The sequence below is a fragment of the Coturnix japonica genome, chromosome 1 (genome assembly GCF_054131305.1).
Source record: "Coturnix japonica strain WE chromosome 1, WE-NBRP24, whole genome shotgun sequence".
NCBI lineage: Eukaryota > Metazoa > Chordata > Aves > Galliformes > Phasianidae > Coturnix > Coturnix japonica.
Genome location: NC_140663.1, coordinates 101869676 through 101888808, shown reverse-complemented (window position 1 = coordinate 101888808; position 19133 = coordinate 101869676). Strand labels below are relative to the sequence as shown.

At 38.3% G+C, this 19133-nt stretch overlaps 1 protein-coding gene across 1 annotated transcript in view; it reads right to left on the bottom strand.

Moving 5' to 3' along the window:
- LOC107324272 (amine oxidase [flavin-containing] B) overlaps positions 1-19133 on the bottom strand; it is a 47293-nt gene that overhangs the window by 13131 nt on the left and 15029 nt on the right. The window contains exons 3-9 of the mRNA XM_015884159.3: positions 18223-18360; positions 8033-8137; positions 6959-7050; positions 3985-4126; positions 2516-2665; positions 1694-1853; positions 253-349 (exon numbers count right to left, since the gene is read on the bottom strand). Of these exons, the coding sequence (XP_015739645.2) occupies positions 253-349; positions 1694-1853; positions 2516-2665; positions 3985-4126; positions 6959-7050; positions 8033-8137; positions 18223-18360 (884 nt within the window). The remainder of the gene's footprint in view (positions 1-252; positions 350-1693; positions 1854-2515; positions 2666-3984; positions 4127-6958; positions 7051-8032; positions 8138-18222; positions 18361-19133) is intronic.

The window sequence follows — 19133 nt, the reverse complement described above, 5'->3', positions numbered from 1 at the left end:
ATTTTAAAATTTGCTAATAAATCCCAATGAGAATTTTACTGAAAGTAAGACTCACAGAAAATATTCACCATATACTGAGATCCAGTCCTTTAATTATCACAGAATCCTAGGATATCCATAGTTGGAAAAAACCCACAGAGATCAAGGAGCCTATTTTATCAAAGCATTCAAAAGCAGGAGATTATATATTTCAGTTGTTGTTTCTAAGACAAAATAAAAAGGCATGAAGTGGACATCTTTTCTGTCTCTTACCCTATTATAGCAGGAAAGCTGCCATCAGGTTTAGTATCGTCAAGTGTTAAACTAATTGCTGCATCCTCATCTTCAATCATCATGGTACCACAATACCCTGTAAGCACAAGGGGGAAAAGAAGATAGGACCCATGCATTTGAACACAGCAGTGAGCTTATGAGATGCTGGGAAATACTCAAAATTCATCTAGAAAAAGCCCTAAACAACCTGATCTAAATTCAGACTAACTGACGTCCAGAGTTCCCTCCCAAACCATACAGTTCTCTGATTCTTCCATTCTAATACAAGGATATATGAAAATGAGGGAAAGGAGAAAGAAAAAAAAACAACAACACAAAACATGCAGTGACTAAAACCAGCACACACCCCTTGCTGACCTGCAAGGCAGATCACAATGACTCATGGAAGTGCTAGATACTATCTAAAAGGGATATGCCAACAATTAACAATTTTTGGAAGTGTCATTGAAAAAAAAGCCAATAAAACAACCTTCTACTCTTGAATTCATGTTATAAAAATAAATTATTCTGCAATCCAGTTAGTAAGGTTGCACAGAAATTTCAGAGAAACAGATTGTTCTCAAATACTGAGGGTATTCAAATGCCCCTAGCACAATTGTTTCTATATGTGACATTTATGCCAGAGCTGGAAGAAGATCTTTGTACACTGCTTTGAAAATGCAGGTGTTCTCAAAAGAATAATCAGAAGAAAAAGAGTATGAAAACTATGGATTCTACCAGGAAATTGAGTCATCTCTTGCTAATCCATTCCAAAACCTAATGGCCAAAATATGTCAAAATCCAGAACTGTTAAAATCATTCACAGAGATGAAGGGTGTGTGACATTTCTAGACAAGTACAAATGGAGACTCATAACCACTGAAGATAAATGAGTGCTTCTTACAGCACAGTTTGTCTGAGAGTAAGCGGTAAAAGAAATCTGAGGAATCAGAACATAAAGGGAGCAGGTAGGGATGTCTGTGGGAAGATACTCTAAGTGAATGTTGCCCAGTGCATCCAGAAGGCAGAGGTTTTGCAGGCTGATAATTGATGAGGTAAGACCGCTCTCCAACATATATCACTTGTACCTTTAGATTGTCATACAAGTGGGAGAGACTCATCTCACAACTGTGAATCTCATAAATCTGAAGGAAAAAAAGAGAGGACAACAAAGAACAACCAAAGTACTAAGCAACAGGCAAGAGTGCACTTTGCTTTCCCCCTCACACCTACTCTTCTTTTTCTTCTCCCACCTACTCTCTTTTCTGAACCTCTTTTCCTCAAATTTCTCAAGCAGGGAAAGGCAAAAATGGTATAGAAGTGTATGAAATTTCCTAAGACCCATAATTCACTAAACTCAAAGCCTACTCTGCTACCATGTACCTTTTCCCTCTCTTTGTCACAACTATTACTACTATTCCCTTTAGTTAAAACATTATACCCTTCTTCCTCCAGAAGGTTTCCTTATAGTACACAATGCACTTGATGACTGAACCCATTGGGATTCGGTTGATGAGCTGGTTTCTCATTGGGGGCAAAGGTGGGTTGAAATGAATCTTCAAACCAAGAACTGGAGGAATGGCACTGATCACATATTTGCCCTGGAAAAGAAATTATACATAAGCCCAATACATTCTCCACTGCTTCATCTTAAATATTGCTCTAATGATCTCAGCAGACTTCTAGAGAGGTTGCAGGGTTTATCTTTCAAAAGCAATTTTGGCATTTAGCATAAGAATTGTGAAATAGAACCCTCACAAAATCCTGGTTGCTAAAACAACAAACAAGCATTATATAAACAGCCATCTGTTCCAATGATGGGCAGCTGCTCTTTTCCCAGCTCCTGAAAAAATCCAGTGGAGAAATTTTCTACATTACAAGAGTTCGTTGGTCTTCCCATTTGGTCTCTTTTCTTACAGCTTCGAAGCCAAGACGGAAATGCCTTCATAGGGAGTTTATTACCAAGCTACATTGCTGTGTTCACTCTACTACTGCCTGTTAATTGTGAAGGTAACAGAACACAAAGTAGAGATGCTTGTGAGGAAGGAATTTCAATACAAACTTTTCTTTTTAGATATCACTTTAAAGCTCTGTTGCTGATTACTATTATTCAGGGACAACCAGAAAATGTGACCTTCCGTCATAATCATTTCAGTCTTGTGTTTGTTTTTTTTACAGGATTTTGGAGGAGTCACAAAGGAAAACTAAAATTTTCTAGTTGTCCAAACAAAAATGGTTGCTTAGATGTAAGAGGTTTCATCACCTCATATAATTCATGATCCAAGGTTTCCACTATGACATTTTCACCAGACTGGTCAATGCGGATTACTGGTTTCTTCAGCTTCACTCGGCCTCCCAAGCGTTCCATTATTTTCTCACTGATCTGTCCAGAGCCTCCAACAAACTTCCTCTCCTGAAACACAGAAAACAACAACACAGCAAAGAGAAATCAGCAGAGCAGTGCCTGCAAAGACTGTATGTATCATGACAAGTCTTTAGCTTGGGATTCAAAGCAAACTCTATTCTTCTGTTGTTACCAAACCTTTTTAAGTAAGTGTAGCAGCTTCACTTGGAAAATGTCTCCACATTACTTTCCCTTTCAGTGAACTTCTGCACCTCCCATGTTTGACTACCAGCCAAAATTAGAAGTATCAGTAATGTCATGAGAAAAACTTACTCTCATGCAGTCTCCAAATGGATTCCAAGATATGTGTAAATAAGCAACATTTCCTATAAGGACTAAAACTTTTAAATCTCTCTCTGAGTTCAGTCTCTTCACTGCTTAAGTCTGTGCAAGAGAAGTAGGAACCCTGATTTACCTAATAACAAAGTAAAAGTAATGAAATAGCTCACACCAAAAATGTATCCTGCAGTATGTAATCTAACTTAACTTAAAAAAAAAAACAAAAAAACACACCTCAAACACACTGGAGAATACAAATAATATTTTATGGTAAGTATTTATAATCAAATTATCTACAATTACTGTTGTATCTACAATCTGTGCATATCTACCAATGTATTTTAATGTGCTGTAATGAATTCTTTGTATTTTTATCTTTAGGTATTTATTTATGACTAAGTAACTTTTCTAAAAATACAGTTGTTTCTAACATACTAAGTAAAAATTAGCAGTTTTAAGGTACAAGACCTTTAATAGAATCTTCACTTTCTTGAAATGCAGAAGTAGCACCGATGTAACAGTTTACAGTAATTTTAGAGCAACACTATACTTCAGAATATGTGTTCATTTTCATCAGACTGATTTTGAAATCTTTACAGCCTTAATCCTTGAAAGCTTGTGTTTTCAGGAACTGAGCTCTTGGCTACAATTTCAGTATCCATTTGGAGTACTCTACACACTCCTGCAGTAAGCATTCCCATCCTCATGAAGTAGTTCTGAAGTGGTAAGGCTTGCTTCATCCCCACGACATTTTAAACTAAATAAACAATGTGTTCTGACCAGAGCCCAAAAAAAAAAAGAGATGGAGTCAGGGACTGCTATAAATGTACTGATCCCTAGGTCAATGACTTCAGCACACAGCCTTCAACACAAATTTTGCAAGACTCTGATTACTGTGTAAATGCATGCAACTAGTGCTGTTGCTATTGTGCTATTGGTCAAAGTCAGGGGTGTATTGTCTTGCCCCCGAACTTAACTATACATAAGCAGAAGAATGGAACTTAAAGGAAGGTCCATCAACAGCTGCAGAAGGTGATAGTTCACAGTACCTGCCCTCCATTGGTTGTTGAGAAAATCCTGGCTGTCCCCCCACACTGCTTCACATACCACAAAAACCAGAGGGCGGACACCTCATGGGGTTCAGAAGTGACATCCACATTTACAAACAGAGTTGCAAAACTCTTGGCAGCCCTGCAGCAAAGACAAGAAAGTACATTGCTTTAAAAACTGAAGATGTTGATCTTGCTCATTAGTTGGGGAGATAATGACTTTGTCAACTTCTTCCACTGGAGCTGAAAGCAAAGAATTCCTTGATTTCAGTTGAAAGAGGAAACAATAGCAATTGGGTGTATGGAATCCTGTAAAAAAACATTAATCAAATACTGCTGTATTCCAGCAAAATTAGGAAACATAACATAATTAGGAAAGCTAACGGCACTTTAGGCTAATAATACAAAATCAGCTTGCCATCCCAGACTTGGGATTATGGGAAGAAAGCTTTCCTGTCTTCACTGGACAGCAAAGCCATTGTGTCCTCTCAGTTCCTGGCTTATATCAAACAGCTGCTGTCTGTTTGCACTTGTGGAATGCCTGTCCCTCAAGCACACAGCATACGGATTATTCAACATTTGCCATTTAAAAAGGTTAGGTATCTTGGATGCTAATTATCTAAGGTCTCTAGTTAGTCAGCACTCCCCCACACTGTTCTCTTCTGCTGTGTTTGGGGAAGCTGCTGCAGCAGGAACACACCAAGGAAAGAAATATAAGGAGGAAGCCATAAAAGAAGCCTCAGTATATATAGACTCAGGCAAATGTCTGCCAGAAAAAATAAAAGAGAGTTTTGGTTGTGCAGTTCAGTATTTCAAATAGTGGTCTGGTACCCAGCGGTGATGAACACAGAAGTGGAAAAGTGGTCTGCGGCTGAAGGATTGCTGCTTTATGTCCTGTTGCTGGTAACTTTCATTACTGGAATAAGTGAAATGGCTGCACAAAATGGGGATTACTGTATAAAATCCTACAATATTTTGGCATGCTCTAAGACAGTTAATTAAGGCTCATTCCTCCTGCTAAAAGTAAATACATCTACCCTCATTCAGAGAAAGATTTTAAAATGACATTTAAAACAGGACCACAAGACCCTTAGCTTAACCGCACCAGGAACAAAAGTGACTGGGTGTCTAAATGCACTTCACATGCTAAGCACCAGATAATCAGTGATCACCAAAGCCAGCAACGAATCCACTTTCAGTTGAACCTTTTTCAGCCTTCTAACTTCCAAAACAATAAAAAATAAAAACAAACAACAGAAATGCATAATTCAAACATACTATTCCAAACTCAGTTGCAGTTCTACATAGAAGAACAAGTCTCCTATCCCTGCTAAAAATGCACACAGCCCTGCTGAAGTGAAAAGCTAACCCACTTTCTGAAATGAGTGTATTCTGGCTTCATTATTGACTGCTAAAAAATAATAATGAAAATATTTATCATTTTCATCTGTGTAAACACATACTGTAAAATATGATCAGCTCTGAAAGATGTTTTGTTTAATGGGAGAATTAGTGTATGTGTTTACTAATATCTCATAGACAGAAGCTATTAGGCAGTAGTTAAATCCTCATAATTTCTGCTGCCTTTTCCCATTGCTTTTCAGTATTTCAGTTCCCCAGTTTCCTCTGGTGTTTTACCTAGAAATGGCAGTATGATTTCAGCCAAGAGCACACAGGGCACTTCCGGCATATGAGACCAGCCGAAAGCAAATCTGTATGGTCTGTTGGATGAGAGGAAATAGTAGAAGGTTACCCTTCTGGATCACTACCTTTCAGACTGGGAAGTTTCTAAAGCATGCTATCCAAATCTGGGCAAATCAAGCTGAGATGCACAAATAAAATCTGAAAAGCATCTTGGAATTAAGGGAGCCTGTCAGTCATGCCAATACTGAAGTAAAATGTCAAGACTTATTCCATCACAGAGTTTGAAAAATTATGATTGTAGAGCTACCAGATATTGACTACCAGCTTGTGGTGTTCTGATAACTTGAGTAATTCCTTATCAAAAAAGAGGTTAAGGTGGCCAGCAGGATGAACAGCATGTATTTCTATTTTGCTTAACCGAATATGGATGGTGGCACAAATTAGAAAGGCTTTCCATACATGCATGCACAATTATAACTCTTGTTGCAAATGAAAACGAAATGACCAGAACACTGAAAGTTATGGACTAGAGTCTGTTGTTGATTTACAAGATCATGTTAACCTCTGAGGGTTGGCTGAAACCATAAAAATGCTCCCCAGATACCGCTGGCAGTGTCAGGCTTTTTCACTAGGTTGTTCAGACTCCCTGCAGCAGAGTGTGGGGTGCTTAGTAATTCTGAAGCTGTTGCTGTTGAAATCAATCTCCTTTCTAGCAAGGAAGAATTAATGTATTTTTGTTTCAGTGTGAAGAAAAACAATGAAACTGCTCTTGAATGGCAAGCAAAGAAAAATTGTTTTGATGTATACATAAAAAAAAAGGAAGCACTCTTTCTCAGTTTTTCCCTGGGTGGTATATAGTGCAGTGGTTAAACAACAGAGTGATGGGTGTTAGACTGATTTAGTGCCATTTCAAGACAAATGTTATTCTTACAGTACTTTGGTAAAATCTGCTGGTCCAGTACAGAATAAAGGTAGGCTCTTCCATCAAAGGTGTGATTCAGAAACCTGCTGTAGCCAGAGCATTTTTCAAGAATAGTCAAACACATTTTGACATATATCAGATGAAAGTACTACCCATGCGTTCAGAGGTAATCCCTTACACAAAATCCACTTTCCTTATACCTTTATATCGGCCTAAAAAGCTATGGAAATATGCTGTCTATGCTGATAGATGTTGCAGTCTATCATAAAAATATTTTCTCCTCTTATTTCCTTAAAAAGGCTGTATTAAAGTGGCAATTGTATCTGAAAAGTAGTAGTGCCTATTTGTATCTCTACGGTATATAAACATAAGTTTTTAAAACTACTTCCATATTGAAGAGTTTCTTACTTTGTCCAGCAAATTTTATCTATGAAATCTTGCATAGTCATTCTGTCCCATTCTTCTGCATGTGGAGCCTTCCATGGGGCTTCGTTGGGAATCTAAGGTAACATAAAACAGGGTTCATCAGCAAATGAATGAATGTCAGAAGAAAAAGACAAAAAAAAGTGAACTCATTGTTTTCAGATTAAAATAAGGAAATCTGGGGCTTTGTTTAAGTCTATTTTCAAAATAACTTTTATGTAGTGTTTTAATATTCATTTTTAATAATTCATTCTGAATGAGTTATTTTCAGAAGAAATACTGACCATTTTGGGTTAGAATTAAAAGTTTAGGCCAAAAAAGGAAAGAATTAACATTATAAGCCGAATGACTACATGAAAGAGAAATATGTAAGACAGAAGGTATGGAACAGAACTTCAGCTTTATTGCTAATATTTGCAACATCACCAATATAATCTCATCCTTATATGATTACTCAGCTTGCAAATTCCTGACAGGTATTATCATGAACTTAATAGAAGATGCCTTGAGGGTAGTATTTTTTAGTGTATTCTTGTAAGATTTAACAACAAAGACTAATTTTAGAGTTAAGAGCTAGAACATAAAGCATAGTACTGAGGGATGACTCTGGTTTATTCTGTGTGTCTCTTGTTCATCTACACAAGTTACAGTCATGTCTTTTCAAAACTGTGTAACTAAATGGAAATTGTGAACTACTGGTAACAAGCTAAAGTGGTTGGGTTGAACTTGAGTTTGGAGAAGGACATATGTTACAGGTCAACAAGTCTCTTAAAATGCTTATTCCTCAGTCAAAATGCTAAATCACAAGCATAAACATGGATGCCTGCATATAAAAAACTGCAAAGGTATGACTGTAGACAGGCTCAGCAGCATAGCTTTCAGAATGAACTTGCCAGGATGCCATTTACGTGTGTTTTCTGACTACCAGTGTGGAGCAAAAAACACATACCAAAATAATGCTGCTCCTGCCAGCACTACACACATCCAAGCTAGAGCAGCTTTGCCTATCTGCATCCTGGTTCAATTTTCACTTTACCCCTCTGATCCCTCATGACATACCTCCTTTCCCATTTCATCCATTGTCCTCCACAGGTTGTTGTAGTCCAGGTAGGCCAATGGATTCCACAGAGGAGGGAATGCACCTTTAAAGGGGTAAGATTTACCCTACAAGATGATAAAAACAAACAAACAAACAAACAAACAATAAGCTCATAAAAACTAAAATTAAATCATAATCACAGCTTCTATCTGCAGGAAACCACACTAAATGGTTGAATGTTCATGAAAAGAACGTACAAATTTAATCACTGAGGCACTAAGGTCAGTCCAAAAATGAGACAGAACAGTATTGCTCAACTGAGATGAGAAACTGGCTGTTTCTGAAAACAAGAAACACATGTTGCATATTTTCCTAAGTGCTCATGAAAAGGCTGAATTGGTAATTGCATTTAATATTTTTTTTTCTTTCAAAATCAGACCAAAGCGGCTGTGATGAGCTCTATCAAGCACTAAAATCATAGCTCAGAGACGTTCCTGGAATAAACTGATTTTAGCTGGTAGAAAACTTAGCATTTAATAGCAAAACCACCATTCCTCTCATTCAACAACTACACGTCTGGTAATATATACATTCTGGAGAGTGATAGCATGGCCAATACCAAAGTCCCAGTTCCACAATTACACACTTGATAGTTAGATTTTATAAATTTAGCCCCTTCTATGAATTCAGAAGGTCCAACATAATTAAGGGCAGAATATGACAGGTAATTGGTAGAGCTATTTCATTTATGAGGGATTTCCCTGGCTGACTATAGGTATGGCAACATAATAGTTTCAAAAATTCACAAAGAATTGCTCATTAGCGTTATATGGTTACTCATTTCTTCATAACATATCTGGACTCTAATGAACAAATGAATAATAAAGATCGTATTATGTGCCTCAGTTGATATTTCAAAACTTATTACATATTTAAGGTGACAGTGCATTTATATGATTGTCAACTGGCAGAAGTACTAACTTCTAAGAGATACTTGATACAGTGCCACATCAACTGATCACTAAAAAAAGATTTATTTGGTCTTCAAGAGAAACGCTGCATCATCATCAAATATTTAGAACAAGGTAGAAATGAAAAGACAAGGCTGTATCTCATTGATGATAGCACCCAATAACCACATGCATGAAGAAGGGTCAAGCTAGGTTTGATTTAGCCTCTTTACCTGAAAGAAGGCAGTCATTCAAAACCACAGGTGTTGCAAACACCAAAAGAGACAGTAGAAGAGCAGAAAGGGATCTTGAGAGACTAAAAGAACTTGGTCTAGAAATAACAAAATCAGATAAAACCTTGGAAACTGCTGGCTTATAACTCTGAGGGTTTCTAATTCAAGGAGGAAGAAGCTTAGAAAGTAGAAATTTTGAAAACCCAGGGAAAAGAGTAAAAGCAAATTAGAAATCTGTTAAAACAAACAAAAACCAACCAACAAACAAAACTACAAAAAGCCCCAATACAGATTAGAAGAAGAAGAAATTAGTTTTTCACTGAGCCTTTGTGAGACTCTAATGGAATCCTTCTAAGAAACACCAAGATAAGGAAAGTCAGGAAGAAAGCAAGGAGTAAGAAGAAAGAAATTCATTCTTTGTTACAGTGGCGTGTGACGAAGTAACTGCAAAACAGCAACAACGTTTTGCAAGGCTTTTGAAGAGAGACTATGGTTTGTAACATGCCAAAATGTCAGTATAAAAAAAGTTCTCCATCAGCAGTTTGGTTGCAGTTGGAGGTGATTCTCAGGCATGAGGAAGAAGTACAAAGGTACAAAACATCTCACTTTCAGTCTAAGAATGGACATTACAGAACACATTCAGAAACACCACAGAAAACGTCAGGTAAGATGTTTTCATTCAAAGAGGAATGAAAGTGCATCTCTACAGTTTTTGTATTTGGTCATATAAAAATACACTACTCCACAATAATGGAAGATATATTCCCGTAGATAAAGACCGTGAATAGTAGTGAGTTTATCCGTCACTTTGTTCTGAAATGGACACTTTGACACCATTACAAAATCTCTGAATGTGAACTTAATTTGAACTGGGCCGCACTCTCATGGACTATCGCCAAGAGGCATCATAACGGAAGAGCAATAGGTCACTGAGTAAGTAATCTCCTGTCCCAGCTTGTAAAATCTGAACCCTGTTGCTAATTACCTTTTAGCTTTTTGGTGCACATAAAAATTAAACAGCAGCCAGCAGTCAGCTGTGCTGTGCTTTGTTCTGAGCACTGGAGGTGGGATACTTCTTATAAGTGTTTAAAATAATAAAAAAAAAAAGAGTGTATCCATCTGGTTTTTAGTTCCTACCATTTCCCAGATTGAAACTTATGAAATATGTATACCGCTGTGCTTGAGAAAACCAGGACAGCATCAGAATGGGTTATTCCAATTATTGATTTTGTTCTGAGCTTCCTGCCCTGCCACAGGCAATCCTAACTGAGTTATCCCCTCTGAGTTAATTCAAGTCTTACAAATTCCCTATGGTGTTTCTTCATGAGTGCACGGCTAAGAGACACATAAAACATATCTTTGTTTTAGTATTCTTCTATTTCACTGCATTTGAGCTGTAGAAAGGGAAAACTCGGCTATACTTCTTGTGTAGAAATCTGGGGTGACAAGACTCATAAAGCACAAAAACAAATCCCAACCTGGAAAAATAAAAACAATCACAAAAGAGAGGGAGTCTACTGTAAAAGTTTTATTTATTGGGTCCTAAGGCATTATCTAAGGTTTGATTCTTATTTCCTATACAGACAAAATTCCAGGTGCTGTATGTCAGAATTCTGTTTGCAAGGAGACTGCAAGATCAGGATCTATACAGAAACAAAAATAGCAGCACTACAGAAAAATTACTTACAGCTCTGAGTATTTTCAAAAAAACTAAAACAGTTTGGTTCTCCGGAGGAATTTGTCCTTTTGCAAATACAACAAGCATTTTGATATTTAAGCCATGCTTACTGGTGCTGCATAATCTCCAAAGAAAAACAAGAAATGTAGATAAAAGTATGCCTGAAAATGCACAAAGCATTTACTTTTCAAATGTTTTTAATACCTAAATCAGAGCAGCATACTGCAATAATAACCACCCCTTCTGATCATTCAATACAATATTTTTACATCACAATTGTAATAATGCTCAGAAGTATTTCTTACCTATTTTTTCTTCATTTTTTTTTTTTTTTTTTTTTCGAGGGAGGAAGAGCAGGAGTGCACTCAATTGTATTTAATAGAGAGCATGCATGGTCCTTAGAAACTGATTCATAATGCCACTTGCAATGCTTCCAACATCAGCATTGACAGCTGGAGGACTACCTGCTATTGTACAGGTCACTTGCTGCTTGAAAAGACTGTTGCTGCAGCATGAGCTAAAGCATACTGGAGAAGTTGAAACTAGAGAGAGTAAATTGAATGAAGGAACTCAGTTGTCTCAGCAATAAACAAACAGGGAAATAAGGAGTCTAACTTAAAACAGTAGAACTATTACAATTCCCAACATATTTTTTCATTCATGTTTTGAAGAATGTCATGTCATGAGGGAGGCCTCAGGGGTCCCACACACTTTCCCTTGGAAGAGTGGCAGTGAGGGAATGGTTAGGGAAAAAGAGACATGCTCTGCCAGTAAGTGTCACCCATATCTCACTGCACATTGGGATATCAGAAGACTGACTGCTTTTGCAGGCACAATTCACACCCCTTCGTGCTCCTCTCAATGTTACATGCTTAGGCAGAGCCTCAGCGGTGTTCAATATCACAACCTACGGCTCCTTGTATGAGTTTTATAGCTGGTAGAAGCATCTTTCAAATACAGTCAGCTTTCATTGTAGGAAACAAGACCCTGTGATGCAATCTCTGCATCCATGAATAAGCACAGATATTTCCTCAGCTAAACCCTCCAAACCACAGAGTAGCAGCTTCTAACTTCACCAGGATGCCACTCTGCATCTTAATTCACAGTTACACTGCTTTGCGGGCATACAGTGCCCTCTGCTGATCTGCAAGCATGGGTACATCACTCACCTTGTACTCAATTTAAAATCCCAGAAACCTCATTTGTATGAAGCACCAAAACAGCCCCTTCTCCCAGGTAACAGCAATAGGGCAAGAGGTAATGGTCCCCAGTTATGCCAAGGGAAGTTGAGGCTGGATATTAGGGGAAAGTTTCTTCTCAGGAAGAGCAGTGATGCAGTGGCACAGGCTGCCCAGGGAGGCGGTGCAGTCACCATCCTTGGAGGAATTCAAGAGCCATGTGGATGTGGCACTGAGGGACGTGGGCAGTGGACAGGCTGGTGCTTGGACTATGTGACCTTGAAGGTCTTTTCCAACCATAATGATTGTATGATTCTAAGATACAAATTCTTGAGGAAAATGAGAAATAGCAAGAAGTTGCATCAAGCTGGAATTCAGTACCTGCCTCTCATATTCATCTTCTCACTTGCTATACTGTGGAAAACTGTCAGAATGAGACAAAATATAACACTAAAGTATTTGAAGAAGCTTGAGGTTCCTCTATGAATTTAAAAGTGAATATAACTTCTTGACCCAAGCAGTTGAGAAAAGAGTTGACTAAGTCTCCTTCTGACTAAAACCAGATTTTTTATTTAGAGATATTAAGAAACACCTTTACGGTGTGCAGGTATCTTATGAAGCAAAGAGTTCAAGGGACTGCGGTTCTAAATATCACCTGAAACTGGGGCTCCAAGTGGCTTTCCCCTCCCATAAGCTGACAAGTGGCAAAAATGAATAAAAACAGAAAAACAGTGTCATTATCGAGTTAACTATTAACCCAACTCTCTACCCACAGGAAAAAAAACAACACAAAGCCAACCCCTGAGCACCATGGCATCCTTGCCTTCTCAAAATGAGAACACCATTTAAAGCAGATGACAACATTAGCATCACTGGTTTTGTTTCTGAGATACTTGAAATTTTTACATTTTTTACCTAAAAACTGAAATCTTATGTAAAATTTTACAGATGTGAAACACAGTAGGCTGAGACAGCTCTTCCAGTACGTACTTAATTCTGCATTTCCATAGGCCTTAAACAGCTTCCTAAGGGAAACAAAAATCAGTTCTTGTAACCAAATGCAATTGAAGCTTTTCTCCCAGCAGCCTGAATTAAATAAGCTAGGTGAGAGTACAGCTCCTTTTCCTTATCTTCTAGGAAACAGACCCTGTGGACTGGGAGGGCTGAGGCTGAGGAATTTTTTTTGCATTCAGTTTTAATTAAGAAATGCATACTTTATTTCCAGTTCACTTTCCTTACTGCTTTCATCCTGGTGCTGCCATCAGGACACAGCTGTCAGCCTTCCAGCCAATTTTCCTGATCAATAAACATCTCGTGAGACTCCTTTTTATGGTCCCCTTTGGCAGAGATCACTTTGCAGACTTGCAGTATATTATTTTGACCCTTTTAGACTGCTGTAATGCAAATATTATTTTTTTTTATTTTATTTTCAAAAAGATCTAATTACAATCAAACTTGTTGCAATTGCTGCCAAGTGACTGGCACAAAAAAAAAAAAAAAAAAAAGGGAAAACGTCCATTATTTACAGGTTAGGTTTGAAAAGAACAGCCTTCCCTCTACTCCTGCCAGTGGCTGCTTTTCATTCACAGCATGGAGGACATCCCTTGTGGGTTTGGCAGATGCTCTCACCTACCTCAGCCTGTTCAGTCCTCAGAGTCTCCCCTGAGGCTCTCAGTCAGGGTGAATAATGACATGGCATTTTGTGACATGCTTGCATCCCTATATCTAGGACACAGTTTAATCAAGGCAGACCTGCATTTGAGCAAGAACATATGAAACTACCAAGGCACTGTAGTAATTTCACTGTCTTTGAATTCTTTTACAAGGTGCCAGATCCCCAGCTTCTTCAAGATTCAGATAATTCCCACCAGTTTCCTAAGTTCTTACTTAAAAACTGTCAGAGAAAAGAGAAAAATAAAGATATGAAGCCATTCTGCCTCACTTAAATTTTTTGGTAGCTAATAGCCACACAGACTTTTCCTTCTCTGGACGCACTCTAATTAAGATAAACAAAAGAGAAATGAATGTGCTTTTATGTAGTCATTCAAAATCCATTAAAGCTGTTACACTACATATTATACACTATGCCAGGAGATACTGCCCTTAGATTTGCAAAGAAGAGGTCAAAAGCTTAAATAAATCATGTTGCTTTAGTGTACGCATCAGTGATAGCACAGAAGAAACACCAGTAAATTCCCCAATTATAAGCAATATATATTCTATAAGCAATCACTCTTCCTGCTGCCAGTTATAGCCTAATAGAACAGGACCATCACATTTTTATTCATGAACAAGACCACAGCAAACTGCATTTTAATAAACACAATAGTGCTGAAAATGAATGACACCCAGGAGGGTCGTAAAAAAAAAACTTCTGCAGATTCACTGTTGGTCAGCATGTAGCCTGCTAACATTAGAGTAGATATGTGGTCCTAGGTAAAAGTATTGTGTGTATAAGATTAAATGTTCATCCCAGCAATGCCCTGCAGGATAGTCCTGTGGTTTAACTTGGTAACAACTTGGCACCACACAGCTATTCAGTCAAGTATTCCCCTCCAATGGGATGGGGGAAAGAACTGGAGAAAGATAAAACTGTGAAAATGGGATCAGAGTGTGCTCAGTTTGCATCGTGGTAGGACAAAAGGCAGATCATCCTTACCACATATAAAGGAATCAAGTTAAAAAAAGACTGATTTGTCAAACCAGACGTACAAATAAATGCTTAATTACACAGAGTTAGGGTAGCAGACCAAACCAAAACTGTAGTTACCTTACTTAGCAGGGATTCATGATTTAAAAGGCAAGATGTTTGCATGGCTATTGGGACTGCACAAAAGTTAAACACAATTTGGATTAGCCAAGCAAATCTGTTCACAATTAATCCCACACAACCATCTGAAATATTGTCGTACTTCAACATCTCTTTCCAGAGAGTCTTTACATAGCAAAGGTAAACATTATGAGGGCTGTATATGTGGTTTGGCTTGTTTGGCTGCAGATGTACCTATCTAAGATAGGGCCCTCAAAATTCCCTGGAGTAGGTAAGGAAAAATTACCTGATTTTAAGAAGTATTTACTATCTGCTTACCAGTCCAAAGGGACCACTGTTAGGAAATACTGATTTCTCAGATACTTTTGTTTCTTAGATCTGGATTTAAGAACCTAACTTTGGTTATGCTACTGAAAAGCAACGGTGTTCAGATAGCAATTTGCCTACCAAATACAGCTTGCAGAGCTCTACTAATTCTCTCACTGAGACAGATGAAACAGCACTTACACAAATGAAAAGAGCACACCAATCTCCTTTCAAAAACCATAAAAGAGGTTGTTTAACAAGTGGAGGGATATAAAAAAAAAATGTAGGGTAAGAAATATAATTTTGAGTTTCTGTGAAGATATCAAACACAATATAAGTGAGTTCAAAAATACACTCGCAGTAGAACCTGGCATTAAAAAAGATTAAAGGGGAAGAAAACACACAATCCAATCAAGCTGGTAAAGCTTAATTAGCAGAGACACACCCAGAGATCAACAAAATGCATTCTTTTCATTTTGTAGTACAAAGAAGCTGCATATATTACTCATATTAAAAAGCCTCTAAAATGAATTTAATTAACTATGAAAGGCTTGATTTTGCCTCTGGGTACTTGTAAAAACAGCAGCTGATTTTCCAAGATGCACTCTGATGCCTGATAGTGCAGTTAGACAAAAATTAAAACCTTTAGGTTTCACTGCCTCTCTGGATTCAGAGAGAATGTTGTGGTCCAGAAATTCATTAGGTTATTAGAAGCTTGGGTCAGCATGTGAATTTAAATTCACACAGACCTTTGTATATTTTGGAGTCTATTTTACAAGGTATATGACTTGAGAGCATAGCTTGGATTTTATGGAGCAAACAAAAGCATTGTCCATTTGCAGGGAAAGCGAGTGCAGCCACATGGCTAAAGTGAGAGATCTGCAAGGACTGTATTACAGTCACACGAAATGCAAAACTTCAAAGATCAGTGTATCCATTTGTACATGCTATGATGTACATGTTTACTATATAACGTTCATATTCTGTGTCATAGTATAATATTCTATTATACTAATAAGCACAGCAGTAAAAAAGAAATAAAAGATTAAAAATGAATGAAATTAGGTAATTACAAGGAGGAGCTATTGTCTGTGTGATATTTTCTCTCATTAAGCCTTGCTTGGCTTCCAGGGTGTCCTGGCACACAGTTCTCTCCCTGGCCACTTCTACTCTATCTCCCTTCAGGAGCTCTCCCACAAGCAGCCACCACCAAGACATGCAATCTCTCCTCAGATGATTTTCAGTAACTCACAGGACTGGATATAGTTCTAAGCAAGATGATAAAACCGTGACACACTGGAATCTTGAAGGATCCTGCTAATTCCAGGGTCTCTTTTTCCACAGGTCTGTGCAAGGCATGGTGCCAAACTCACACATACGTGCCAACTTTCGGACCACCATGCTTGCAAGTATAAAACTACCACATTTGCCACATCCCCCCAGTATATCTAAGGACACCACTTGCATCCTACCAGCATCTATCATCAGGTCACAGCACTAGCATACAAGTGTTAGAGTCAGCCCAGGCCTTCAGACTTCTCACAGACCTCCCAGGCTCTGTCTGTACCCATAATTCACAGATGCAGTTCATAGCCAAAGTGTCAAGCCCCCAGACTTAGATGGCTTAAATGCCTTCTGGAGAAGAGTAGCTTCTCTCAACTCTGGATCTCTGGACACAAGCTGTACTGCTTCATAAGTTCCCTTGACTTGAGTCTCAATGCCTGGACAGACTCTGCTGGCTTAGCCCTCAGTTTGAGAAGAGCATTACTGCCACAATGTGAGGCCCTTCCTATACCCAGACAGAGCCAAGGCACATCTTTTACTGCCAGTCTGGGACACACTCCTGAACACCAGCAAGTTCTGTCCGTGCTTGATAGGGAGGAAGGCTGAGAGCAATCAGCCTAAGAGCACTCTCCGCTCTGTGCTTAAAAATGTCCATAGATGATGGCAAAAGGCTGTTTGCAACCCAACCTACCTCTAGAAATCCATGTGTCATGACACTTGTGGTCAAAAACAGATTGTCATTGGAAAGAGCCCAAACTTCTATTCTGTAAAAGTTTCCCTCACTCTAGAGGTCTGTTGGAAAACAAAAGGTCATTTCAACCAGCCAGCATCCTTACCAACAAGTCAGCTCCAAGAGATCTGAAAAGAAAATGGGGTCTTGCCAATAAAACAAGCAGCCAACCTTGTGCTGGCTGCTGACAGATGAGGTCCCCACATCAGCTCCAGCTTTGCCAATACCAAGTATGTTTCAGTGACTTCTGACTATTTTGGAATGCTACCATGCTAGGAGAGCAAGGTTATCCTGACAGTTTACCATGCAGATCAGCCATGTCAACTGTCTTCCACCATCAACTTTCCCTTCACAGTGTGACTTCCAACTACAACCGAGAAGACCCTGAAAGCAAAACAGTGTGAAGAAGCAGGACTAATTGTCTTTGAGGATGATGCTAGAGGCACATTTAGCAAAACAGTGTGGACGTACTCATCAATTCTACCACAGCAGGACTAATTGTTGACAGTCATCATAGGAAACTGCTTTGAGAACACAATTCTTTTTCATAACAATTGAATGGGAAAGATACTTCAAAACATATGACAGAATATTTTTTTCTCTATTGCTGTCAGCTTAAGCACATCAGCATTTTCTTTAACCCTTGACCGGACACCAACTATCATCCAACAAATATTTTGCCAGTCACTGCATGTCTTTTCATAAGAATATAGTGAATCTCAATGTTAATTTCCTCAGAACGAACACAGAACGTTGTTCTATGAAAATACAACACTTATGTAGAATAGTATCAAGCAGTATCAAGAAAGAAGGAAAGAATTTAGGAACCTTATTGGCATATATAGAACAGTTGCAGTTGTACTACTTGGAAACAGTGAAATTTTTGGGAACTTTTAACTACGAGCTCAGACTTGAAATAAAGCATCAGTTGCAAGGATGCATCTACATGCATTTAGATATGCATGCATATAGTAATATCTATGAGTCCTTCTCTACCAGCATACTTATTTCTCTTCAAGAAAGTCAGAGGATGCATACTTGAACTTGTCTGTTTACAGCAACAAACATGAGAGCATCTTACCTTGACATGATGTATCAAGTGCTCAACTTCATTCACTTTATATGTCTCTATTCCTAACTCTTTAGATAACCGTAGAAGGCGATTCTGTGTTGGCCCCACATAGGCTCCTCCAAGGTCCACATATTTAACTTGTTTATTCTAGTATAACACACACACATTAAAGAAAAAAAAAATATATATATATATATATATAAAAGAGATGTGACTTTTGCAAACAACACAAATATTAAAAGAGAAATCTAGATGAATTGTTCAAACATTCTAGTGAAGATTCCTCTGCCCACAGAAAACTCTGTTTCTCTTGGTTAAGTTTAGGAGTGGCAACTATTAAGAATCTCGTATGTGGATTTCATAAGCAGCTTAAAGCTGTAAAGGAGCAGGTCTCACAACAAGCATGAAAACAAAGACCTTAATACAGAAGATGGAGTCAGAGAGGTCTGCACAGTTCTTATTTGGTTGGGCATCTCAGCAGAAACTAGCTCAATACAGAGTATAAAAGAGAACAGCACAGGTAAGGTTTTTTGATGAGCAGAGTGCATGGGGTACTCCTGGGTCGAGACGGGGCATGTGGTAAAGGAGTGAAAAACACCGGTCTCCAGCCACCTTTGCCATTCCTGTAATCTATATAATTCTTCACAGCATTTGTTAAAAGTTCAACTCAAAGATTTTCATCATGCAATTGACCTTTTTGGGTGTTTTTAAATAGAGATTTCTCCTGAGTCGCTCCGTAGGAAATAACTTTAAAACTTAGGTAATCATTTTCTCCTTCCCAGAGGAAAAGATTAATGACCCCAGTGCCTGCAGATAACGTGGAAACATTCTGACCCCATCATTCCACCAGTCTTTTCCTACTCTTGTCTGTGTGGTATCAGGAAACTTCCCTTCTGCTACCACACTGGCAATTTTCTCAC